Source organism: Hoplias malabaricus, chromosome 1 (genome assembly GCF_029633855.1).
Source record: "Hoplias malabaricus isolate fHopMal1 chromosome 1, fHopMal1.hap1, whole genome shotgun sequence".
Classification (NCBI taxonomy): Eukaryota; Metazoa; Chordata; class Actinopteri; order Characiformes; family Erythrinidae; genus Hoplias; species Hoplias malabaricus.
The window spans coordinates 4,567,811-4,595,306 of NC_089800.1; the positions used below are offsets into that span (position 1 = coordinate 4,567,811).

At 42.0% G+C, this 27,496-nt stretch overlaps 1 protein-coding gene across 1 annotated transcript in view; it reads right to left on the minus strand.

Moving 5' to 3' along the window:
- Window positions 1-27,496, minus strand: part of LOC136666428 (inactive phospholipase C-like protein 2) — a 54,661-nt gene that overhangs the window by 16,993 nt on the left and 10,172 nt on the right. Inside the window, exons 2-3 of the mRNA XM_066644608.1 lie at window positions 10,940-13,426; window positions 7,690-7,893 (exon numbers count right to left, since the gene is read on the minus strand). Coding sequence (XP_066500705.1) covers window positions 7,690-7,893; window positions 10,940-13,426 — 2,691 coding nt within the window. The remainder of the gene's footprint in view (window positions 1-7,689; window positions 7,894-10,939; window positions 13,427-27,496) is intronic.

Here is a 27,496-nt window from a genome sequence, read left to right on the forward strand (position 1 = left end):
AAACCCAGGTTTTTGAACATAAACAAAAGCAGTTGGCATAGTCCCAGATTTATGTTCATTTTTAAACAGAGCTGAAACATCTTTATTAGCACACCCTTGGGAGTCTGGTTGGTTTTTTCTTTGGTTATTTTTTTCTCCTTTTCCAGCACTATCATCTGCCTTAATTGAGGGTGCCTGACCTCAGCACATTTGAAATTCCCAATCTACCAAATGGCAAAGACCTTGAAAATCATTTAATGCTTTTTAAATGCACAGGGGGAAAAATAAAATCATTATTAATAAAAAAAAAAAAAAAAGAAACCCTCTTGTAGGTCGGATCAGTTAACAGTCACAGGATAAATACTGGTAAAACAAGAAGCTAATTGTTGGCTGTGGGAATAAAAGCCATGTTGTGACGCCATTTTCTTTATGTATGACTCATTAGCTGCCTCTGTCTGGGGCAATTACAGCAGCCGACAAAGAAATGATGCATTAGCTAAAACGGGAGCAGGACTTTTTTATTCTCTTCTGTTGAAGGAATCCTCTAAATATGTTTCAATTAGTGCCAAGGGCACAGGTCTTAGTGTTCGTCAGGTTGCACTAATTGACTTATACATTCCCGTAGTGAGTAAGAGCAAGGCAAGGTCGTATATTAAAAGGCGCATTGTCCTACCCCACTGAGAGAGAGAGAGAGCAGCTGCTATTGCCCCATGCTGAGCCTGCTTTCTGATGGGCCGTACCCAACGTCTGACAGATCAATCATGCTACAGTGCCAAGTTTCTGGCAAAGCAAGACCAAACAACAGCCTCTCTCTCTCTCACTCTCTCTCTCTAACAATTATCCATCCATCCGGCAGTGACTGCTCTTATTTGGCATCAATACAAAGAAAAATATAATACTGAGAACAAACTGGCTTTGGGCCACTTTCTTAACTCCCAATGCTCACGGCAACAAAGTATGAGAAGTAACAAAGTGAATAATTTAGAGCCTGATGTGGAGAACATAAAATAATACAAATATATTAAAAACACACTTCAATATTAAAGTATTTGAATTATTTAGTTTTTTGTTGCCACACAGAGCAGTGGCTGATGGTGTATTATGTAATATGAACACATGAAGAGTGCAGCATGGAACAGAACAATGATGTTAACGTTAGTTACTGTTTAATCTGTGGTTTGAAAAGAAGTGGTGGCGAGTTTAATTATATTATGCAATAAAAATCACTTTTTGAGTGTATTGTTTGTGTATCAGAAGGTCCTACTAACACACACTTAAAAGAACACTCAGTTTGTGATCTGCATCTGACACTGATGTTTTCACGTCAAGTGCAGAGACTTTAAAATGGCCACGCCCCCTCATCTGAGTCTCTCCAATCACAGAGCTCGATCCGTGATAATGTGAAAAACGGACACAACGAGCTCAGAGAAATAAGATCACTGAGTAAAAACAGAACTGCATGAAAATGGCTAAAAACCAGAGCTTCTGCTCCATGCTCCTCACAGCCGTGTGCTCAGAGTCGGGGTGAACAGCGAGCGGCTCGTTGTCGTTATCATGAACAGGGCGGTTTAGACGGGGAGAACGCTGCTGTGGGGTTTTTACTAACTGTTCTATTAAGACCCCAGAACTGTGTTCATTTGTAGAAAAGGGGTAGAATATGTTCCCTTCAGTTTGTCCAGGGCAAGCAGTTTGTGATACAAGGCCAAAAAAAAACAATCTTTGGATATGAAGTGACAATTTGGACGTAAAGCTTCATCGTGACTGTGATCATCTACAACAAAGCAGTACTGGAAAGTAAACAGAACTGTAACATCGGCTGACGTTATCAGCCAGATGATATCAGTCGGGACCTCAAATAATATTTAAGGGCGAGGTTTACAGAGTCCCTCACTTCAAAAAAAAAAAAAATATTAAAGAAGAGAACTCTCACAACTTCCAACTGTACAGTCCAACATGAGCTTGATCCCGATTCTCCCGGGAGCTCACTCCCCAGATCAGCAGCGTGTGATGTGGTTCCCACAGTCTGCGAGGCAGAGAAGGAAGCAAAAGGGCGGGACAGTGCAAGTGGCCCTTAGTCACATTCCACAGCTGCAGCAGCAGTCTCCAGGCTGACATGCCTACTGTGATTAGACTCCTAATGACTGAAGAAATTACAGCCTTGGTGGCAGGCTCAGAGTGTGGGGAGGTATTTATAGTGTGGACCACTTGGACGAGGCAACTACAAGACTCTGCAGTGGGTAAACTGAAATAAAAAAAATGCTCTGGCTGGCCTCAAGGGTATATCACGTGTATCTTGTATTGCTGTATGTTGGGGCAAGAGGTGAACCACTATAGGGTATGTGCTGCTGCTCACAGCTGACAGATTAACAACCGTAACCCTCTGGTAGAATGGATTTCCATGCGATAGCATCATCACAACTGTCGTTGTGTTACTTTTCCAGAGAAAACCTCGACACCAAACTAGAATCACACTATTATCTACTGGATTTGACGTAATATATGGAACACTGTTTAAAAATACGTCACGTTAAATGTCAAGCACCAGCTCTATGAAAGTGTCAAACAAATAAAAACAGTGGAGTTTGAGTTCCTAACTTGTGTTTATTGATAGTCAGAAAACATGATATTTCTTACTAATTCAAGGAATAAGGTTTAAAAGAACCCCCCCCCCCCAACGGTGTTGGGAAACTCTAATAGGCGTCTTGCCTGTGACGTAGATGGTGGACAACAACTCTAGAAGCTGCACTTAATTTAATGCAAAATGACGAAAAGGTGTGTTGTTTTTGGCTGCAATCATTCAATGTACAGTGGGACATCTGTGCACAAATGGCCCAAAGATCCCAAAATATCCAGAAAATGGACTAAATTTGTCAATTTTAAACGAACACTTTGGAAAGGACCATCCGCTCACTCCGTTATCTGTAGCTCATTTCACTGGCGCTTTTCCAACAATATGGGCATGTAAGGACACCAACGAAAGGTGTTCAAGAGCCTCTGTAACATGGAGGTAAACAGGGTAAGGACACTCACTTCGCCTGTTTTAGTTGGTGTTAGTTAGCGTTAGCTTGACTTGCTAAACTCGGTGTCTCAGATTATACTCGGCTACGTAGCTGCATTACGGAGGTTTATAGTGTCGGATGAATTCGAGTTCGACTTCGATCACATTTACAAGAATAACGGTACCTCTACATTTGAGTTTAGCTTATTGCTAGGCTATTGTCATGAATAATGTTGGTTATTTAGCTAGCTAGATACTGTCATAACAGTCAGTCATAACGGTGTTTTACCGCGGCGTTGTTCAGCTGTTGTCCACCAGTGACGTCAATTTCTCAAGAATTCAGGAATTCGTTCAAGAATGCGTTCAAGAATTTCTCGGGTTTTTCCGTCAATTTAATAAAAATGTCAGTTTTAAAGCAAATTAAGCTGCTATTTTCATTTTAATTCATACTTACATCTGTCAGTAACTAAAATAATGTGGAATATTCATGGAGGTCCATTAAGTGGTGCTTAGCCTTTAAATTTCAACGTGACCAAGTGTTAACAGCCATGTTATTGCCCCACAATATCTGCTCTTTAAACTCATTATATAGTCCAAAATGCTAAAACTGAAATCTCCTATAGTGTAGATCCTTCGAGCCAAGTTGTGTTTACCGTCTCAACACAGTCTCTCTTTAAAACAGATAACACTTGATGAAGCTTTAACAGCACATAAACAGCACCTGGAAGCATTAGTCACACTCGTGTACACATATTCAATGTGACATTACCTTGGCAGCGGCAGGAATCTAGGATAACGAAGCCTTAAAGAGCTTCAGATTTTTATAATATACAGGGTCATACATTACTCAGAGGTTCTACACACTTGGAGAAGACAAGCGGTTAATGGCATATGGCATTCAGAAGTGCTGAATTCTTCTGCTTCTCCCAGAGCAGTTTTTTTTTTCCCTTGCATATGCAAGAATAATGCAAAACTAAATTTCTTTCCTCTGGCACCTTCCCAGGTTTTTAACACTGCGATTTGTGGTCATACATTATTCAGGTAAACGGAAAAAAATAAATAAATAAATCACATCCCACCTGTGGATTCTAATATGTCTCTAGTTTACATTTGACTTCAACCTCTGAAAATCTGCATCCTGAATAAGTTACTCCCACCTCCTCCGGACGAGCTCGTTTATCGCTGTTTTTCCTTTTCACGTATTCCTGGAACATAGGCTACTCAGACAAAGACTAATTGTTAGTGGGGCTATGAGGCTGGTGGGAAAAAAACAAACAAAACGGAAACATGATTGCGTCTGTAAAGCCAGTATTTCAGCCGATGCCTTAATATTCACTAATGTAGAGCAGTGCGCTGTGAGTGAGCCCTGTCTTTCTGAAGAAGAGCTGATCATAAATGCACCAAGTAATTGACATTCAAAGTTATGCTAATGGCATTCACAGTCCATAGCTCTCCGAAGCCTGCTTTCTGCTCCGCACTAAGTGCCACCATATCTCTGTAATGTCATTTTCTGTAAATTGCACATTGAAAACGTCAGAAGCTGAAAATCTCCTGCTTGAAATGGAAATGTCAAATCATGCTTATTCTCCTGGATGGTGTTGATTTATTATCATTTTCCCCATTTTTCATTGTATATTTGCTTTAGAAACTGATATGAATGGTATAGTCTTGCCATTTAGGCGTTAGCTAGTGTTTGTGCAGATGACTAATGGTGGTAGGTGTGGTTTACGGCCTGTTAAGGGTTCATTAGCATCTACCATCCATTTAAAAATAGCATTAAGCAAATAACTAGTAATGTTTTCCTTCACTGTAGCAATACACTGTCTTCATCTGTAGTATTTACAGGCTTCATAGTAAATAAGGATGCACGGTGATGTCAGCAGGCGGCATGGTGGCGCAGCAGGTTAGTGTCGCAGTCACACAGCTCCAGGGGCCTGGAGGCTGTGGGTTCGATTCCCACTCCGGGTGAATGTCTATGAGGAGCGTGGTGTGTTCTCCCTGTGTCCGTGTGGGTTTCCTCCGGGTGACTGTCTGTGAGGAGTGTAGTGTGTTCTCTCTGTGTCTGCGTGGGTTTCCTCCGGGTGACTGTCTGTGAGGAGTGTGGTGTGTTCTCCCTGTGTCTGCGTGGGTTTCCTCCGGGTGACTGTCTGTGAGGAGTGTGGTGTGTTCTCTCTGTGTCTGCGTGGGTTTCCTCTGGGTGCACCGGTTTCCTCCCACAGTCCAAAAACACACGTTGGTAGGTGGATTGGTGACTCCAAAAGTGTCCGTAGGTGTGAGTGTGTATGTGTCTGTGTTGCCCTGTGAAGGACTGGCGCCCCCGCCTTGCGCCCAATGATTCCAGGTAGGCTCTGGACCCACCGCGACCCTGAATTGAAGCGGTTACAGATAACGAATTAATGAATGAGTGAATGTATGAATGAATGAATGAGTGATGTCAGCATCATATTACAATCAGCAGATAACTGCTTTAAAACATGATCATCTTCATGTGTTCACTGCTGATTGATTCTTTTGTTTTCTTTTGTTGCTGTTTACCTTTCATTACCCCAGCATGGAGACTGCCTTCTGATATCATTTTGTGATACCCCCCTCCCGCAATACATCATACAGTGAGTTATTACATCACCTCCTTTAAGTGCAACAATGATAATAACAAGTGAAGTGTTGTGTGAAATCTTTCAACATGTTCCAGCACCATTTGCTTTATTCTCTTTGTTTGGGTTTACACTTATCCTGTTAAATAAACATGTTTAATTTTCTAACAACGTACTTGTATTTCATTTAAATTTCCTCATACCCGCTTTAGTAATGTAACCTAATTAACTCCAACACACTGCTAACGGAGATATTGTCTACCTCTTTTCTTCAGAGCAAGTAAAATCTTATTGTCGCTTAAAGACACAGCAACAATCTGCACCTATTTATTCACTCAGCTCAAATAACACAACAAAACTTAAACAAGAACAGCTTGCGTCCCGCGTGTACCGTTCTAACGCTGACAATCAATAGTGGAGTGGGCCCGAATGTTACATACCACAAATTCAATCCCTTGCATAACCACAGATCCATTATTTCAGCACACTGCCCAACTCTGCGTCCCCATTATCACACTGCACTTGTGTTCAATAGCTTCTCGCTGAATAACACGCAATCTTCAGTGCTGCTATTGTACGATTTATCATAGATTTCTGAGTGTTATTTAATTACCCTGAATGAAAACAGGGCGGCACGGTGGCGCAGCAGGTTAGTGTCGCAGTCACACAGCTCCAGGGGCCTGGAGGTTGTGGGTTCGAGTCCCGCTCCGGGTGACTGGCTGTGAGGAGTGTGGTGTGTTCTCACTGTGTCTGCGTGGGTTTCCTCCGGGTGACTGTCTGTGAGGAGTGTGGTGTGTTCTCCCCATGTCTGCTTGGGTTTCCTCCGGGTGACTGTCTGTGAGGAGTGTGGTGTGTTCTCCCCGTGTCTGCGTGGGTTTCCTCCGGGTGACTGTCTGTGAGGAGTGTGGTGTGTTCTCCCCGTGTCTGCGTAGGTTTCCTCCGGGTGACTGTCTGTGAGGAGTGTGGTGTGTTCTCCCCGTGTCTGCGTGGGTTTCTTCCGGGTGACTGTCTGTGAGGAGTGTGGTGTGTTCTCCCCATGTCTGCGTGGGTTTCCTCCGGGTGACTGTCTGTGAGGAGTGTGGTGTGTTCTCCCCGTGTCTGCTTGGGTTTCCTCCGGGTGACTGTCTGTGAGGAGTGTGGTGTGTTCTCCCCGTGTCTGCGTGGGTTTCCTCCGGGTGACTGTCTGTGAGGAGTGTGGTGTGTTCTCCCTGTGTCTGCGTGGGTTTCCTCCGGGTGACTGTCTGTGAGGAGTGTGGTGTGTTCTCACTGTGTCTGCGTGGGTTTCCTCCGGGTGACTGTCTGTGAGGAGTGTGGTGTGTTCTGCCCATGTCTGCTTGGGTTTCCTCCGGGTGACTGTCTGTGAGGAGTGTGGTGTGTTCTCCCCATGTCTGCTTGGGTTTCCTCCGGGTGACTGGACCCACCACGACCCTGAACTGGATAAGCGCTTACAGATAAAGAATGAATGAATGAAAACAACACATTCTGTTCACTTTAAACCTAAACCTGAAAAACAAACCTGTGCAGTTTGGAAACGTTAGCAGATGCATCGCTTTATTAACGAGTAAAGGCCTCTCGAGAGGTCAGAAATGAAGAGCTGGTCTGAATGATTTGTCGGGTTTTGCGAGTTATTCGTAAATACACGTTGTTTCAGATAATTATCTCTCTCTGTACTTAATTGTATAAGGCGACGTACGATACACTCCATGACGCACAGAATTGATGTTGTCACAGATACTAATGTCATTCAATTGAGTAGATATCAACTCACATTCGATATTTCTCAGTCATTGCGATAAAATATTGTATCACTGCGTCCCCAAAAGATCACTGAAGCAAACACAACAGGTTCTGCACATGTTTATATTTTAAATATTAAGAGATATCTTCGTTATATCACTTCAATATCACTTTTTAACAGGACAATGTTAAATTATTCTACTCTTTTAATGAAGGCTAATAAAAACAGATTTCATAACAAGTAACATCGGGCCGCGTCTCCAATATCTTCACACAGGGAAACACCAGCGGATGTGTTCAGTTTTTAAAAAGTGATCCACTTTATAAAGAAATAAAACACATTTTAGACACATGCAATGACACTTAGGACAGAACACTTACCGTTTCATACGCAGTGACCACCTTCTTCAGGACGTCAGGCAGCAGCCCTTGGGCTTCCATTATGGGATACTGGTCCTTGAGGTTAAACAGCACAACTGGGTTGGCGTCTGCAGCAATCAGCCGAGGGGATAGAGCCAGGATGCACTGCTTCAAATTTGCCACCGCAGATAAGCCACAGAGCTCTTTAAACAACGCTATAGCATTCTGTGGAAACACACAGTCACGTCACACCATAGAGCCACTGTCAGAATAATTTGCATGTAGAACTATATACTGCTACTAACATATTACTCTGTTTCACGTTTCCGGATTCCCCCAAACCCATACATAGATAAAAGGTGACCCAATAGTTGAAAAAAACAAAAAAAAAAAAACAAGCAAAAAACAAATAACACATGCAAAAGGCATCGTGTAAACTTCCTCATAGTAAACACTCTCATCTGTAAATGAATAGGGCTGCAACAGGAAGTGGTTTTGTGAACGTGTTACCTGCATCTCAGAGCAAAGCTGTGACTAAATTTGTCTGAGAAAGATGAGAAGATACGCAGTTTCTTTCATTGTCTCCATGAATCCTAGTAGCTTTCATTTGTCTTTAATCTTTAGCCCCAGTAAAGAATAGAGAGCACAGGAAATTAAGACTTGTTTATTGTTTTCAAAGAAAGAACTGAATGAGAACTGTGCTTTTTTATTTATTTATTTATTTTTAAAAAAAGGTTCAAGCGAGAACGAGTGGAACGGCTCAAGAATTGTTTTTGTTCAAGAATTCAACGCAGTTTCAAAAGAGACAAAGTTATAAATACATACATACCCCAATAGATTGTGTTTAATCTAATACTTAATGTCAGTTTTAATCTATTATTAGTTATTAATCAAAGACCTGAGTTTGTCCAGACACCAGACCATAGACAGGGCTTGCAGCAGGCTGATCTTTAAAAGGACATTATCTCACAAATAAGGAGATAAGCCTGCAGTTCCTGGCCAGAACGAGGACTTACTCCCCCCACAAAGAATCCGTATTATTTACACCAGCCTTTTTTTTTTCCTCAATCATATAACATAACATATTCCTGAATCAAATGCCAAGGAAACTCCGGTATTCTCACAAAATGGAAGCAATAGCCTGACTCTGTGTCTGTTCTGGTAGAGCCTCGCTCTATCTGTGTATATTAATTTTGCCCGTACAGTGAGAAATCAACACCCCTCTGTGATCACATGCAGGGTTAGGTTTAATAATGTTAACAGCAGATGAAGGAGAAGTAGAATTCTGAAGCACATCTGTTTTTTATTCATTTCTAGACTAATAACAATACGTTTCTGCTGCAAACCAAAACTCGGGCCAAAGGAAAAGTGGTTAGAAATCTGGTCATTAGCTGACTGGAAGATATGACAGAGGTCCGTTACTAAAAACAAAAACAAAACTAACAACAAGGACTGAGTTTTTCACAAAGCCTTTGTGAGACTGTGACCCTGGACATCATTACATCACAAAGCTTGTGTTTTTCCAACTGCTGATCAGCACAAAACTATATAAAAACTAAGTAAACCTATCAGGTAAATCTGTTTTTATTATTAAATCCCGTGTAGGGCACAGTTTAGACTGCTGTCAGCTTCTGTTCTCTGATCATCTGCCCATTAGCAAGCCCTTAATGAGTTGAACAATTACAGAGCATTCAGAGGACAGCTTGAAACGTGCATCTTGTGCTTAAAAATAAAAGAAAGCGTGAGCTTCTTAGGCATTTGATTGACAGGTCGGTAACCACAAGATCTGGGCAAATACAAGGGACAAAGAAGACTCAAATATTTAGAAACTGATGTATACACTATACGTCTAAATGTTTGTAGACATCCAGTATAATTACCCACTGTTGACACAGATATTCGGTTGTGCACACAGATTGTGTGATCTCAAACACAGCACTGAATAAAACGGCATGCCTTGAAGCATCTCCATCTAACGTCTCTGAGAAGAGCTGGGGTTGCTTTTGCGATACAGAACCCACCTTCCGAGCTCGCTACTTGATCAAACGGATGCTCTCGAGGTTGAATGCAATCATATTCTCACAGTAATTACATGAAGTGTAAAGCATTCTCAGAAAAGTAGACGTTTTGCCTTCAGCAATAAAAGAGGAAATGACATTTAAAGCCTTCTAACTTCTACTGTCCAGGGCTATTCAAAGCACGAGAATACTGGACAAAACATGGAGGCTGCAGTAGTGTGTTCCACTTATAGTACACATGGCTCCATAGAGAACAAGGAAAAAGCAGTAAGCAGGAGAAAGGATGACAAGGCGTCTGAACACTCCCTTTCAGCAGCGAGAACAATAAACCCGGTGGTGTAAAGACACGTCAGGACCAGCACCGACAAAACAGTCCTAAGCTACTTCTGTTGTTAACTTGTTGGATGTTTTTTTTTTTTGAGAAAGTTAAAAGAAATCTTCAATTACTCTTGTCTAAAAAGCTCAAAATGATAATGTAACTTTTGATGAAAGCTTCCCTTTCAAGTTTCAAAAATGTGAACGGCACTGAAAGAAGGATTAACCTTGCTCTGTAGATAAAAGACAAACCCTCTGTTTTCTAAGCGACACATCAATATATTGTCAGCGGTTTCCTTTATTGTTTGCACCCTCTGCAACTCCTACTTTAAAAACACCTTTATAATGCTTTCAACTTTCTTTCTTTTCTCACTCTGCCAGCCTTCGGACTCTGACAGCCTACTCGTCTTTGTTGCTGTTTTACTATGTCTGAAGACGTCCCAACTGTATTAAGAAAGAGATTTTCTATATTAAATACGAAGCAGGAATTTGGTTAAACTTCAACCTGCATAACTGATGTTTCAATTTCGATTATTAAATATGTCAGGGGTCTTGCAATGCTTTTATGAAGTTTGCAAGTAACCTTCTGCCTGTCTTGCAAGTCGTGCAACATCAAGGGATTATAAGAAATCTGATTAAATCGATCCTTTTGCTTTGTATTTGCTTTGCCATGTTCTGATGCTCAAGGCCTTTTGAAGCAAAGCTGGCTGTGATCTGTGCTCACCTCTGATCTGAGCTAAAACATTCTCACAATACTGAAAAGGAGGAAATTGCAGCACACAAATAAGTCCGAAGGCTCTCACTGCTCTGCAACTGAGGGATGGTCCCTTGTGGCTCATATTTTGCCTACACTTTATAGCAATCATTTATGAGCCTGGAGACTGCAGAGTTCCTCGCTGTTAAAAAATTAAACAAAGGAAAAGAGAAGCATTATCTACCTGCATGTTCTCTCGGAGATCAGTAGCTTCTCGAAGAGGCTGTGCGGCAGTCTTAAAAACCTCGTCCACAGCCTTGATGAGCAGTATTCTCATGCTTGCGTACTCTCGACTCTTTTTGCCTTTGCGGACCGAGAGTCCTCTCTTATGTGGCTTGCCCCCGCCTCGTCGGTTGGTTATAGCCACATGGACGAACAACCAAGCATGAGGAAGCAGCTCTCCAGTCAACGACTGAAGAGGTATGTGCCGAAATCCTGGCTGTAGACACTCGAATGGGATAGTGTACTGGCCGATAAATTCGTCCCCTATGTAATCATCATCCAGGACCACAAAACGTACCATGGCCAGCTCGGGAAGGTTAATTTGAAACTCAAAACTTTCGTCAAAAAGAGGGTTGTCTCCATTCTGATTGACCGTTTTAGTCCTTTGCTCAGCACAATCAGCAGGTATGCCATGGATCTCCACATATATATAAGGATCTACGACATCCCCTTTGGCACCAGAGCCTTTGGGTTTGGGGAAGTTTTGTCCACTGATGATCTTTATGTGAAGAAGTTGTGGAGACACTCCAGGTACTGAGTCTTTAGTATTGGCACTAAAATAAGACACCTGCTCTCTCATTATGGCTGGACGGAGAACGTAGCCACAGTTGCCGTTTTGCCTGAACCAGCCAATGTTCAAATCCATCATTAGACCCGGAGTTTGGTAGTTCATTGCCACTATTTGGCAGCCACATTTCCAAAAGTCCTGAGGGTTCATATTGCTGGAGTCAATTCGCATTGGACTCGGGTAAATTCTAGCAAGAAATTTCTTGTTGTAATTGACAAACTCGCCAGGGTAATCGGTGGCACATCTGCTAGCAAACACCTCATTGAAAGAGCAAAGTTCCCAATGCTTCTGGCTCTGGAATGCTGTTGGAAAGTCTTTGAACTGAATGGATTTACATAATGTCACCAGGTCAGAGAGGTCTTTAGACAGTACAAATTTTTTAGATTGAGGGACAGTTTGAGTTTCTCCTCCATCAATGCTCATTCGCTGAGACATTTCTGCCCCTTCATCCTCATCTGTCACTTCCCCCTCAGAGGTATTGCAGGTGCTGGGCAGCTTCTTGGCTTTCAAAAGAATCTTGCCTTTCAAGTCATTGGGGGAAGGCAGGTAGTTGTCATCAGTTCTGGGTGGATCGCTGTGAAGTTTGTCCCCAAGGATTTTCTTGAGGTGCTGAAACATTACTTTCTGTTGCTTTGGGGAGCAGTGATTCTCCAAGCACAAAATCAGAGGGAATTCAGATGCCATGAAGGCATACTTGTTTATGATATCTATGACACTGCGGAAGACAATCTGAGAGGTCATGGTGTGGCCAGTGTAAATGACTGGTTCATTATCAGGCCCATCCCAAACATCAAGCTCTACACTTCTACATCCCATCTTTAGGGCACGGATGTAGCCTGTGATGTCGGACGGACCCCTAAACTGGTCCTCGATCAGGTAGGTATTGTGAGAAGAGTTGATGTAATAGTGAGACAAAGGCTGGTTCATATCTTGACAAACTCTCTTGTGTTCTGGATCAAAAATATGGCAGTCGTTGGACATCAGGTAGCTTGTAAAACCATCTAAGGAGAGCCAGCCTTTGAGTTGCCCTTCTTTGGAAGGCTCATACTGCTTAATAACCTCTAAGCTTATGTCTTCACTTACTTGTGCCATGCCTTGCTCTGCCTCTAAGAATATCATCAAGTCCTTGGTTTCGAGAAACTCTTTGTTACTAGAGAACTGAACAAGCAGAAAATATATTTCTGGTCTTGTGCAAAGATCATGGTAGACCTCAATAAACTCATCCTTAGTAACATTAGACCCAATTTTGTCTTTTGCTTTGTGCAACTCCTTGAGCTTGAGCTCAATTTTAACATTTTTCAGTCCAGGATTTAATTTTTTGACCAACTGTACAGCAGTGCAAATACTGATGCTGTCGTTGCCTCCGACATCAACTTCGTCAAAGAGATCACCAAGCCAGGAAGAGCGCAAGTCGTTCTGATAACTTTCAATCATGTTTAGCGTGAGCTTTCCATAGGAGATCAGGTACCTGAGCCCCGTCACCCATATGTTAGCCACATCAGCCGTGTTCGCAACTAAATCCAGAGACTCATAGGTTTCTCCATAAATTATTGAGAATGCACAGTCCTCGGAAATCTGGTCGTAAATTCCATTGGTCCTGAAAGTGTCGGTGTTCTTACCAGTTCGCACTTCCTTGATGGACTTCACATCAATTTTGGCTTTGTCAGACTCCTTTTTTGATGGCTCCCACCTTAGAGACTGCATGTCAGCATCCAGGAGGAAGTATCTGTGGTACACTCTGGAATTGGACCGCACCTTCCTCAACTCCGAGCCATCCACCATGGCGTTAATGCAGTCACTAGCACTGCTGATCTTCTTTTCTGTGGGCATGCTGCTGAAGGACACTGTTTTCTTCCTTTCTTTCCTTTGCCTTGAACCATCCTGAGAAAAACATTGAGTATTAGTGAATATTCAACCTCTCCCTTTTATCAATGCATTTGTTGAGCATTTCTTGAACCAATTATGCAAATGCTTTATTACACATTCTCTTTTGGGGGTGGGGGTGGGGTTCATGCAAACAGATTTTGCTTAATTCTTTTCAACCTCTATGTCTCCTGTCTATTGTTTCTTAATGGGTTTTGGTGGACCAATTGTGTTGCTCTCAACTGATTTGTGCTTCAACATTTAACCATACTTCACAATCATGCCTTCAAAGAAATTGGTTTTCAATTTGTTATGTGATAATAATGACAGACTCTTGTCTTTTTCAGGCCTTTTTAAAAAAAAAAACAAAAAAAAAAAACAGAATTAGTCATTAATGTTACATTTCCATGTTCTCAAAAATGTAGTTGAAATGTCATAACATGGCCACTTTAAATAAATGGCCCACCCCAAACATCAAGCTCTACACTTCCTCATTCTATTTTAGGTCAGGGACATAGTCCGTGAGGTCTGATGGACCCTTAAGCTGGTCCTCAATCTGGTAAAAATTTTACATTCTGTGCCACGAAACTTTGAGATTTTCTTTTAAGAGTGCTATATCTCATTCAAGTTAATGCATTCAAATTAACAACCATGATATGCATACTGTCTTTTTATAACACCCAGCGACGTTTTCACTTACAGTTGTCTTGCTAGTTCCTCTTTGGTTCTTGAATTTGTACATTTCTCTTTGGTTTCTGTAGTTTGTTAAATGTGAATCATTTTCTTTGCAAAAACTATAATCCAAAAAAGAATGACTTCTTTAAAAATGTCTTGTTTTGTTTATCAAGTGAGGGCATCAATTAAGAAAAGCAATTTCTCTCTACTCTGACAAATCTCAGACGTTTCTTATGATGGTGCAATGACATATAACAGGTGCTCCCCGAACCGGGCCAATAACAGGTGTTTCCACAGGGTGTATCGTAACTGTGTAATGAAATGTACTAATCACGGTTAGTCATACAATAACTGCAAACTGAAAAATAAATTCTACTATTTATACAGCTCTTAAATAAATATTAATAATAAAAAAACCTTCTCCTCATGTCAGTACTTGTATCTTTTTCTAAACACACACAATAAAACTGAGTGTAAGGAAATCCAGCACTACTCTCTCTAGTCTTTTCAGACTCTGGTGACAGCAGGCATAATCTTTATGGGCTGAGACACTTGGCTTATATCAGATAGAGAGGAATGATGAGACTCATTATGCTCCACATTGTAGGCTAAGCCCTGCTCTATGAGAGCTGTAAGATAATCCATAAACAATATGCTTTAAGTATTAGGCTATATATTCTTTCCATAACCGCTTCGTCTTGTTTAGGGTCTTGGTGGGTCCTGAGCCTTCCCGGAATCACTGGACTCACCTCACACTCACACAGTCACTCACACCTGTGGGATATAAACCTACCAACGTGTGTTTGGACAGAAGGAGGAAACCCACGCAGACACAGGGAGGACACACTAACTCAAGACGGGGATTATACCCATGACCCCAGGATCCTGAAGCTATTTGACAGCGAGACTCAGCCTGGATTTCCATAGGACCAACCAATGAAATCTCTGCTGGTTGATTGGTTTAAGATGTGTTTGTCTCCTTAGGTCAGTTATAATGTCCTTAAAGCTTTAACACTTTTTTGAACTGAAACAAGGGTCTACCAAACACCTTACACTCTTCAAAAGAAGTGTTAGCAGTGTGACCTACTTCAGGGCCAGAACCAGCTGACGACTGACAGCAAACACAGCGAGGACACATTCTACTGCTGCTTGAGTCATCTGAAGAGGACAATCTGTGACGTTTAAGTCATCACCCACACACCTACATGCCTTGAATTCTTGAACAGTATGGTATGGCTCAAGGAACCCTCGGCTAAAAAAGGAATGTGTACAGATATATGTAAACAAAAAAAAGATACAAGCTACTTGATTTTGTCTTTAGTCCAGGAACATCATATGCACATAGAATTGTCAACAAGGCACGTAAAAACACTCGGGGAACACTTTGGGAATGCCCCACTGGCAATTATTTACACTCACGAAAAAACAAGCTCCTGTCAGTTTAGAGAGAGAGAGAGCGCGAGATTAAACCCAAAACAGGAAGCCACATTCATTTTTTTAAATCATATTTTAACTCACTGGAAACATGAGGTGTGTTTTTCAGGTTCTAGCTACTGAGCATGTGCAGACCTCCACAACAGAGGGCTTTTACTCCTTCATACTATAAAACCCACTCTAATGGTGGGTGGCATAGGTACACATAGGTTAGTATTTTAAAAACGGGTAATGGCAATCATCTCAGGATACGATATGCCCATGATATGCTGCCCATAATAACGATGATATCATAATTCTGACACATTCAACATATAGTAAGACAATGCTCTAAGATACATCAGGAGTTTTGTGTTGCTGAAGAAGGTAAAATATTCATAAATCGCAGGTTGTATGTATTTATCAGTGTCAGTTTCATCTGTCCAATGAGACTGTGCAATAAAATTCATAGCTTCAGAGCTCTAACACAGAGGTGTCCTAACTGCAACATGTCCATGTCTAAGTGGGTCATCGCTCCAATGTAAAACAGCCATCAACTGCCAGAAAGCTGAAGAGTTCTGTTGTGTATGTCCTTTGCGTTGCCTGTGTACTTTATTTTGACATGATATTTCTTGCAAATTTTGTGCCTTCGTTGTTGTAAAATATAAAGTGGGCCCACATTTTTCAGATGTAACGTCAAACTGAAGGTGGCGGGTGTTTACTTTCTCTAAAAATATCATTATTGCGCAGCAAGTATCCATAATGTATCACGAAAGAAAGCACTATGATATATTGCTATATCAATATTTTCTCCCAGCTCTTGTAGGTATATCTGAAAAACTGGTGGTTTTTATTGTGCGTTTACATTGTTTTCCTCTTGCCATCCATGTGTCATGCAGCCAAAGCTCAGTCACCTTAGCGGACCCTTCATTCACAGCGCTAGTCCAGCTCTGACTTACGGAGTCTGTCAGACTGTGTTATGACTAACCAGTGATGAGTCTCCCTTCAGAGCATATAGCCCTCACATCCATGTCCGAGAGCCGAATCCGTGGCATTTCCTAAGTGCTCTGTGTCTTCTAGGGGTTTCACCAGGGTCCAAACGTCACATTTACTCAGGTGGACGAATATCAAACGCCTGTATTAACTTCTAGCAAATCACGTTTGTGCTCCAAGACCCACCGACCCGCTGGGGCCAAGCCATTCAGCCGCCATCCATCCCCCGGGCGAGCCATGCCATGCTACACAAGCTTGGGCGTGCACTTTCTGAAAATAACAGCCCGCAAGAAAAGCCTGTGAGCTGCAGCCTTCGGCCCCACTCCGCCTGCCTCAAAGGAAGTCTTCGCTTCCTGTTGGACGCAGCTCTGTTCTGAGGTTAGCACGACTGCTGGCTGGAGGATTAAATCCATATTAATCGCAAAACAGTTGTTGTGCTTTTCCAAGGATTAAGCACTGTGGACTTCTTTTACCAAGCGTGACCTTCGGAGTGTCCGGGGGCAAAGTGCGGTAAAGCCTTGGCCTGTTCTGTCGTCAGCGATTGTTTGCCCTTCTGAGGGAGCATGGGAAACATCTGTTAGATCCATCCTGTATTTGTGTCTAATATGGAAAATTTCATAACTCTGTTTTCATGCGTGTGCATGTGTTTAATCATTGTCGCGGTCCCACTGCAGCCTGTAATCCGACTCTGCGACATCTATTAATGGGCTTTTAAGTGGAGAGAGCTACTTTGAAAGCTTCGCCCATCTCCTGCATCATCGCCACAGGAAGCGTTCTGTCTTATCCACAGATGTGTGGCCCACTGGGATCAGGCACATAGCGAGTGGCAGACTCTAGAGAGTTGAAATGTGAAGGTGTAGCCATAAGGGATAACACTTTTAAAGACATAGTGCCATATAAATCCCGATATAGCACATCCCTGGGTCTTCACCACATTTAATTTGACGCACTCATACAACTGTGTTCAATCCGAATGCCATTTTGCAGTTTGTGAAGTACAAAACTTGTGGAGACACATTTTACTACTTTTTTCAAAAAGAGTACTGAGTTCTTAATAAAACATCTGTGACTTGCTTTGGTGATGCAACATTTCAAAAGTGTCTACACTCTATGTAAGATACAGCACAAAATCAGAAGGACTCATTCTATCCCATGGTTTCTGACTTAGGCAGTCTACAAAAAACTCACTGGGTGGTCTTTCTTTATCGGGTGTGGTTTGGTAGGCTCTAAAAGCACACGTTCATGTCTACATGCACTGCACATGTGCTTTTTTTCCCCCATAAAATATCCTCCTTTAAACCTAGTTAACCATGTCATCCACACATTTTCTTTTAAATACAGACACTGGAGAGAACCACTGCTGCCAAGGGTAAAGATATGAATCTATTTTAGCTCAGATTACCACTTACAGCTAAACGACGATGAACAAACATCAGTGAGAATTGACAATATGGACCCACTGTAATGTTCCACAGAAGCAAGATGGTATGGACGTTCAATGTATTAAAGTAGTCGACTTTCCTAAGATTTCCCTAGTAAAACCACACCACTCCTACTATTCACTGCTTTAATTTTCTGGTAACAGCATGAGTTTCAAAGGAAGCTCCATCCTCGGTATCATCAAACAGGGGAAAGTGCCACCAAGATAACAAGTGACAATTGGCATCCAACATGGAGGAGAAAATTGCACAAATTAAAAATAGAAGAAAGGGACAAAAAAAAAAAAAAGAAGCACAAGGAGGAGGAGGAAACTCCTAACAATAAAACACCCTAAGGTTACATCACCTTTGGGGTTTGGACCCCTACAAAAATGTGAAGGTGTGACTGCGCAGATGAAACCGTTCGGGGGCCATGTTCTCGCTCTGAAGGGCAGCTGGAGGAGGACCAGGGCGAGGACCAGGGAAGGCTAGCAAGCTGTTTATAGAATCACAAAAGCGGAGGGTTCATAAAGCAGAACCCACCAACGTAAACAATACGGATCTGCACATTTACTGTACTCCGTGAGTAAAGTGGGAGCTGGGTCTTTTAGGAGAGTGGACATTGCTACATTTCTGCAATTCGGGATTTTCAGACCCTGCGCGAAGATAATGAGGCCACTTCGCAATCAGGAATTGATTAATGATTCAAAAAAAGTTTCCGAAAATATATATTTTTTCACGCTTCCTCAAAGGAGTTTTGTGAAAGTTTCATTAATAATCTTTATATCTGAACATTTCTTCATTTATCTGAATCTCCCCAGCGATACACTGCCATCAATGGTCTGAGGGTGATTAAATACTTGGTTAACTATTTTAGGCTCCAGTATTTGAATACTGAAATTCATATATTCATCCATCCATTCATTCGTTTTCTGTAACCTCTTCATCCTGTGCGGGGTCAGGGTGGGTCCGGGCCCTACCTAAAATCACTGGGCACAAGGTAGGAACATACATGGTACAGGGGACCAGAATACCACAGGGTACCACACACTCACCCAGTCCCTCACACACACACACACACCTGTGGACAGGTTTGGACATGAAAAAAAACCCACACAGACACAGAGAGAACATCTCTGTGAATATCTCTGTTTTCTCTAAAAACAAAGCAGGCCAATTACAACTGATTTACAAAATAAAAGTGGGTGGTATTTAAGGCCAAGTGTCTAAGTAGAAGGATTCCTATTGGCTGTACACTGAATTCTTTCAATACTGATAAGGCTGAGAGATATTATACTACAGTGGAGAATGTTGCATAACTTGAAAAATAACACATTTAACCCAGAGTAGCCTTTTCAAGAAAAAATACCGGATCATACATGTATCACTCAAGTAGCCAGAGAGTCTGATACTTCCAGTGCGTTAACTTGGCCTCACTATCTGGATTCTGCCAGGTGCATTCTGATTGGCTCTGTCTCCTTGTACATGTCATGTTAAAACAGCAGACCTGTGATTGGTCCAGTCAAAATTCTTTTTCCTGTTGTAGTAGGCAGTTCTTTACCACGTTAAGTGCTGAAAGGTGCCACACTCTGTAGGGATGCGAGACTGCAGTACTGGTATCAGTATCGGGAAAGGAGGTGGGTCATGGATGTGAAGACTCAGTCAGCAGGAGCTGGAGATTAGGAGAATAGCACATAGTTGCGGCCACGTTCCACCTTAAATGGTTCAGAAACATTAGCGGTAGGTGTAGTGTGAGCAACAGTGTTGCGTCATTTATTTGCGTCAAGTTGGAATGCAGGCTGTAACGGTGTGTTGTGGCTCACTCTGTCCTCCTACAGGTAATACTCGTTATTTTAGGGACATGTGCATCCAGCACTATGTAATTTATTGTAGTTTTTCATAGTTTTACTGTTTAATCCGTCCTTAAAGTTCCACAGCACGCGCCTTTACTTTCTGTGCTCTGTTCTCATTGGCTGTTGAAAGGACATGCTCAGTCTTGAGCTGGTGGAGTGTTTACACTACGTGTCTACGTCCAAAGTCAGGTCAAAAAGAATTCAAACGTCTGATATGCTGCGACTGTCTGAAACATGATTTTGAGGCAAAAATGTTTCAAATCGGGCTAAAAGTCGTGTAGTGTAACCCCAGCTTAAGGCGTGCCAAAGAACACTGACTTCATTCAAACAACCACAAAGAAACACGCTAACACCGGTCAGCATCAGTCCTTAGAAAATGCATTTCACAGTCGTGACAAATAACCTCATGACAGTGTAAAAAGCTGTTCAGTCAGGCTAGACTATGTCTTCCTACTTGTACTTGTTACTGCATTGTGGGAATATTTATATTTTCATGGCTCTGAAGCTTTAAATATTTAAATGTGCAGTTAATAAAGAAGTAAATGTGGTTCATTCAAGAATTATTATTATTTTCACACTCTCCTGTGCTTGCATGCTCACGTGACCACTTCTGAGGTCCTTTATGGACAGAGACATTTTCGAAAAGAGTGTTAATGTGGACAAATTAAAAAAGCAACACTACAGAATAGATTTACTTTAAAAATGACAGCTTCAAAATCATTGTGACGTTCCACTGAGGTGTAATAGGGAGAATAGGGACTTTTGCCTAATTCCTCCACCTCCCCCCCTGGTTTCAGGACAATGCCGTAAAATTAAATTACACTCTGTAGCTGTAGGAGGGTAAGGGTTAGGGTTTGGGAGCAAAAAAAAAACATCAAATCTTACCTAGTGCTCCTTTAAAAAAAAATAAACTGTTGTAATACAAACGCAACAATTCACATTGTATAAAAGTGCACACATAAATGCAAGTGTCCGCATAAAAGAGAGACACCTGCTGCCAGCTCTTTGAGCCCTGGGTTTATTTTCTCATCACTCCATCCTAGAATTATTCTGACACGTCCTGGAAATGACTGACAAGAAGTAAACAATTCAGGAGATAAAAATACGCATGTGGAACGAATGACTTCATCAACAAGCGCCGAACGGCACCAGCGATGAAGGCTTTCGGCAGGTCTTCGATCGAAATCAATCACAGAAATTGAACCACCATCTGTGGCCTGGGTTGCAGTAGTTTGACCCAGAAATAGCACCGGAAAACGTGGCCCACTTCTCTTTAAAAAAATAAATAAATAAATTGTGCGTGTAAAATCCTCTTTGAGAATTTAAGTCCATCAACAAAACAAGTAGGCCGAGCCGGTACAACCAGCCGAAGAATGAAAAACAAAATCATAAATGCATCTAAAGTCAAACAAACACGGTGCCCTCTTCAAAGAGAGAGAGAGAAAAAGAAACCTAAACCTCTTACTGAAAGTCTCAATGCATGACTAAATACAATCCTTCTGATCTAGAGGGGAAAAATGCAGAGCATGCTGTCTGGGCAGACGTTTACCATGATCTTTGACCTAAAGGTGTGGTCATGTGCTCCAAACAGGCCTTGGTTCCTGCTCTAAAGACTGTTCTAGGCGATGTGTCCTCCTTAGGATTTCCTCTCACAGACTGTAAGGAAAGCCTTCAAATCCCACCCCCCCCCCCCCTCAGAGTGAAAACTGCTCTGAAAACAATGCAGCAGCAAAGCCACGCTTAGTGTCTCACCAGCACTTTTATCATTTCCTCAGAACTATATTTGTGCCCTCTTACATAAGCGCCTCTCTCCGGATCCTCTGAGATCAGCACAGACGCTTCTTTCTGAGCTAATGCACATGATTTGATTAGGGTTCACATGAACACAGACACACAATGCGTTGGAGCGCTAACAAGCTCAACGGGAAGATATTCTCAAGCCACTCTGCAAAGTTTGGTTCATCTGATTACAACATTCTCACCCTGTTTTCAAAGGGTTCCGACATTTCACAACAGGAAACGGCGAGACACCACTGCCATTCAGCGTTTCTGCAAAAAAAAAAAAAACAGGGCTCTCCAGCTCTCCAGGATTTCATCCCAACTGCATGGATCCTGCTATCATCTCCACAGACCGGCCTCGGAGGGGGTCACTGCACTAGAAACAAGGTTCTGGGAGGGATTTTGAGTTTCTAAAATGGGCCACGGGGTAGGTGTCATGACGGTAGAACTTATCAGGTCTGAAGTAACTCATCACAATTAACTGCATTATCATTTGTGTTCATTGCTCAACGTTAGCTCTTTAGAAAGACTCCATTGGAAAGCTACGACTTTCTATCACTGAGGTTCGGTCAGAGCACCACCAGCTGGTAAATCACCTACTGCGGCTTTAATTAAATCGTTAGGGCACTATCTTTTAGGCTATGTTGGGAATATGGACACATTCTTGAAAGCCGCCATATTGGATCAAGGGCAAGTTTTTCCAATTGGAAAAGTGGTCTTGTAGCATGTTAAAGAAAGACTTTGGACTCACCCCGTACTTCATTCGTTCATTGTCAGAAACCGCTTATCCAGGTCAGGGTGGCGGTGGGTCCGGAGACCTCCTCCGAATCACTGTACTTCATGACTAAGTTTTTACAAAAACGTTATATTTTTAACTTCATATAACAGCTTCAACATCACTGTGACGCCCCACTGAGCTGTCATTGCTACTCTGGGAGTTCAGCACTGCAGAAACAGCACTATGTAACTTACGAAGTTGATTTCGAAACATTGTTATAAATGTGAATTAGAAAGTAGCCCTTATTTTATCTACAATTCCTTTATAGGGATGTAATTGCGTTATTATTACGTTAAAAGTATACCACTATTGTATCAGTGGCACCAAATTTTCTTAAAATGAAAGGCCTGCAATAAAATACATCCTCCTTATGATTACAAATGACTTCAGTGAGGGATGGAGAATTAATTCATGTAAAATTATCTTTACATCTGCCAAAACTCCACTTAAACCATGTTCATTTTCAACACATTATTTATATGTTCCAGGATCAGTGCAAAAATAAGAAATGTTCCAGTTTTCAACACCCAGACTTTGGGCTTCCTCATTCGAGGAAAACAAGCTATGCCTCACAAAGGGAATTAAGTCACTGACCAAAACAAAACACACACAAAAACATGCTGATTGGAGGATTTCTGCTGAGTGTTCCACAGTGAGGGGGATATTCTGCTGTAATCTGCAGTAGTGCTGATGTGAGGGGATGTTGGAGTTTTTCTATTTTTCTTTTTGTCCATTTAAATTTGATCTGTGTTTTCCTGATAAAGGTCTGTTCGCGAATCCCACCTGGTTCTAAATCCCCTGAAGCATTGAGCAGCTTGCTTCTGGCTCAGTGCTTGCTGCAGAGCTGTCTGTTCATTTGAGGTTTGGTTTCACATGGGACTCATCTATCTGCCTGTAATGCCTCTGTTTTCCCCTGGGCCACAGTAATTACACTAGGGCTCTACAGAGTGCATCAAATGTGTGTGTATAAAATAAGCTCACCTAATAAGGTCATCAGTTTCAGTACACTGACGTTTATCAGTCTCTTCTGAAATGGAACTGGGTTTTAGAAGTGAATAAAATATGAACGGCATATGTTGGAGAAATCTGGGGTGCATTTAGGCTGGAAGCTAAAATGTGTGAAACTGTGAGGGTGGGTAAAAAGGGCAAAAAATAAAACATCACAGTACTTCACACCTCAGTAAACTGTGTATTTTCAAATTTCGAATCTTTCAGGAACAAGTTGAAATGGTAAAGAATCACCAGCAAAAATAAATAAATAAATAAATAACAATAATAATAATATTACCACATTAAAATCATCTTAATTTATACCAAAATACAACTATTAAGTGTTAAAAGAAAGCAGAGCGTCATCTCTCCAATCACAGCACTGGACCCGAGAAAAGAGAAGAAGAAAACAGAGTCAAAACGGCTATAAAACAGAGCTTCTGCTCCTCGCTCCTCACTGCTGTGCACTCAGGGTCGGGGCGAACAGCGAGCGGCTCATTGTCATTTAAAGGAACAGGCGCTGAAACCCGCTGTTCTGAACAGTCCTGTTTAAACAGGGCGAGAACGCTGCTGTGGGGTTTGATTCTTGTGGTGTTTTGAACAAAGCAGGTCACAGATGTTTCACCGAGATCCAGGGGTTTGTTCAATTTGTGGAAAAGAGAATACGTGCCTTTTAACCTCAGTATTTAAATTATATATAAACACATGGAACGTCCCAAGCTGAACAATCCCCTAATTCCCAGGAGGGACCTTAACCTGGTTATTGCAGAACACATCCAGCTGCCTTCAGCTCACCCTGAGCCTGTTTCAAAAGAACCTGAGCCTCAGGGCAACTCTCTGGGGACTCATAAATCACCTGAAATACACTGCGGTCCTCTCTAAGCTGTGTCCAGCTCCAATCTAAAAGACTTTAATTCCAGACTAACATGGCCAACACGGGACTGGGTGCAGAATTGACAGCTCATGCTGCCATGGTTCTCTACCTCAATCACTGGTATCCCTCCCTTCCCTCTGCAGTAAGACTCCAATTAAAGCGAACCTTGATCAATATGACATCTAGAAATTTAAAACCGCTGCTTGGTTAGGCCTGCCGGCACTTCAGACTTCTGCAAATGCATGAATTTCAGAGTGCTGTCCAGATTTAATGAATTTTCCTCTCATAAAATCAGCGATAAATAATTATACCGAAACAGCGAACACCTGTTGTTGTTCTGGGAACAGTTTTCAAGCTTTAACTCTTTCCAGAACGTGAACTTTTTCAGGCATTTTCAAAATAATCACCAAAAAGTACTGGACAGTGCCCCATCAGTTAAGTAGGACGTAGAGCTTTCACCTTTAAAGGGGACATATTATGTAAAAATTCTTGTTCGGTCCATGTTCACATTAATGTGAGGGTCTGGAGTCCACCAACCCAAACACTGTGAAACAAGACCACCCAGTCAGTTTTCGGTGGCCTGCCTCAGTCAGAAAACGTGGGATAAAATGAGCCGCCCTGTTTCTGCTCTGATTCTGCCCCGCCCCCTCTTCAGCACTGGACCTGCGAAAAGAAAGAGAACCGAGCGAAAAACGATAAAAACCAAAGCTTCAGCTGTGAGCTTGGTTTGGGTCTGTGGTGTTTTGAGAAAAGCGGGTCCCAGACGTGGAAAATGGTATAACGTTTCCCCTTAAAAAGAAAATCAATCTCAGATCTTAAAAAAAACAATATCCACAAATCCTTCTGCTTTGAGAAGACAAGTGTGTGTTTGAAAGGATGTGAAGTGTTCCTCAGAAAAAGGAAATAGAGCAGAAAGAAGAAACAGGCTGTCCTCAGATCTCAACCTCACTGGGTGTGTTATCATCTGGATCATGAGAATCAGACGCAACCAACGAAGACAAGTGAAGACTGATGGAAGTGACTCGGCAAAACGACATGTTTATACGAAAGTATGAGAAATTAAACTAGTATTCATCTTCTGTGTTCTGGCAATGACTTGTCTTTATTTGCCCAGGGAGAATAATGAGGATAACAATGTTTAATTAACCTGAAATCATCACATGGGTCAGTTTATTACATTGGCCAGAGAGCCGGAGCTGAAAATGAAATAATACGATTCAACACCGGGGTTTTTCATTAAGGCTGAAATCCTAGAGCCATGAGACCATGACGAAGTGAAAAAGCTGTGTTCTGATCTAATCAGTCTCTCTCTCTCTCCTTCCGATGTGTGACGTACTGTACATACAAATGAAAAAGAGTGACGTTTGGTTGCATCGAGCTACATGACCTGGGAGGTGTGCAGAAATGACAGGGATTAGTATAAATCTAACAGAGCCAGCAGGGCAACTGATAAAATACACAGCAATTTAGATTAAACGTAGCCTAGAGCCCACCTCTACCAATCCAAATTAAACATTCATAAGAGAAGAGAAAAAAAAGAATGATACTTCCAGATCACAGTGAAGAAAAGTGGATATTGTTGAACAAAGGCAATTTAATAAAGCAGCTTTGTTTCAGGGGCCTTTCATTTGAGCCACAGGGCGTCATCCGGCAGAAGAAATTAAATTACTATCCTGAGATTCCCAAATCTGCTCGCAATGTTATTGCGATTACACCCACAGATTGCAGGACGACAGTCAAGGTCACACATCCAAACTCGATAACGGTGGCCTGGAGGGAAAACTGTCAATTGGCCCCTTTTCCACAGTCAAGCTAAAGCCCCGTGTCCCAGATGGTCCAGCCGCTGAAAACCACTTCATAAGCCCGGATTTATGTTTAAATACTAAAACCTCGGTGAAAAATACACAGGTCAAATTTTCCTCATTGGGGTGGGTGATTCAAAACTACATCATGTTGTATCACTGTTTAAGAGTGTATGGTTATCGTTTAATAATGTCTTCCAAGGTGTTACCACTTGCTTAAAGCATATTAATCTGTATATTGTTGCTGTACAATGAATCACAATGTACAATGTTGGTTGGTGTGTTACAGTGGTAACTGGCTCCCATGTTCGATTCCAGGTCCTTGGGCAAGACTCCTAACCTGTAACACCAGTAAACTTGGAAGTCGCTCTGGATAAGAGTGTCTGCCCAAATGCAGTATATGTAAATATGTAAAACACGTGTCTCTCATGTTACTCTAAGTATTTCGGAGCATTTCTATTGGTCCAAAACACACATCCTGTCTAGAGTGCTGCAAAGCAAGAGTAAGCATGAATTCTACTTTCTTCATTCATTCATTATCTGTAAGCCCTTATCCAATTCAGGGTCACGGTTGGTCCAGAGCCTACCTGGAATCATTGGGCGCAAGGCGGGAATACACCCTGGAGGGGGCGCCAGTCCTTCACAGGGCAACACAGACACACACATACATTCACTCACACCTACGGACATTTTTGAGTCGCCAATCCACCTACCAACGTGTGTTTTTGGACTGTGGGAGGAAACCGGAGCACCCCGAGGAAACCCATGCGGACACCGGGAGAACACTACTTTCTTCATCTCCTACCATAATACTTTTCTCATAGCCATTTTGTTACTGTTGTGTTTTTCCATTCCTGGCCACATACACCGCACTGTTGTGAATTTTAGCGATAACTATTGAATCATGCTGCATTCACTGAAACACGTTTAATTTACTGTCACCCGGCACCAACCACCCCAGCTCAAAGCTAACCAAATTCCCCTCCAAGAAAAGTCAAATGAAAAAGGCTTAAATTAATCTGAAATGTGTATTAACTTCATAACACAGACCAACAACTTTCCACAACTCTCTCGTTCTCCCACATCCAAGCCGAAGTACCGAAGACAGCTTGGCCACAACTGAGTTTCATCGTCACTGAATCAAATCTGTGGTATTGAGAAGTCCCTTATTATTCCATTCAATGCAGCAGAGAGCAGAGCTCCGAACATGGACTGCAATATTTTTCAATAACACCAGCTCGAGCGAAACAGCCGAAGCCTCATTCTGGTTGACCAGCGGTGTACGACATTGATTTCAGAGATTAAGACAGGCAGAAAAAAAAGATTTCCAAGAAGAGGAAAAACAGGAGTGATTCATTGCTATGGACAGAAACAACCTCCTGGCTTTCACTTGTCAAAAGATGAGCACTGTATTCTCAGGAACATCCTGCAAACATTGTTTACTGAGTTTAGTCCAGGACAAAGACAGTGGAACTCCACCATTCCCGAGTAAATCAGCATCAAGTCAGATTTC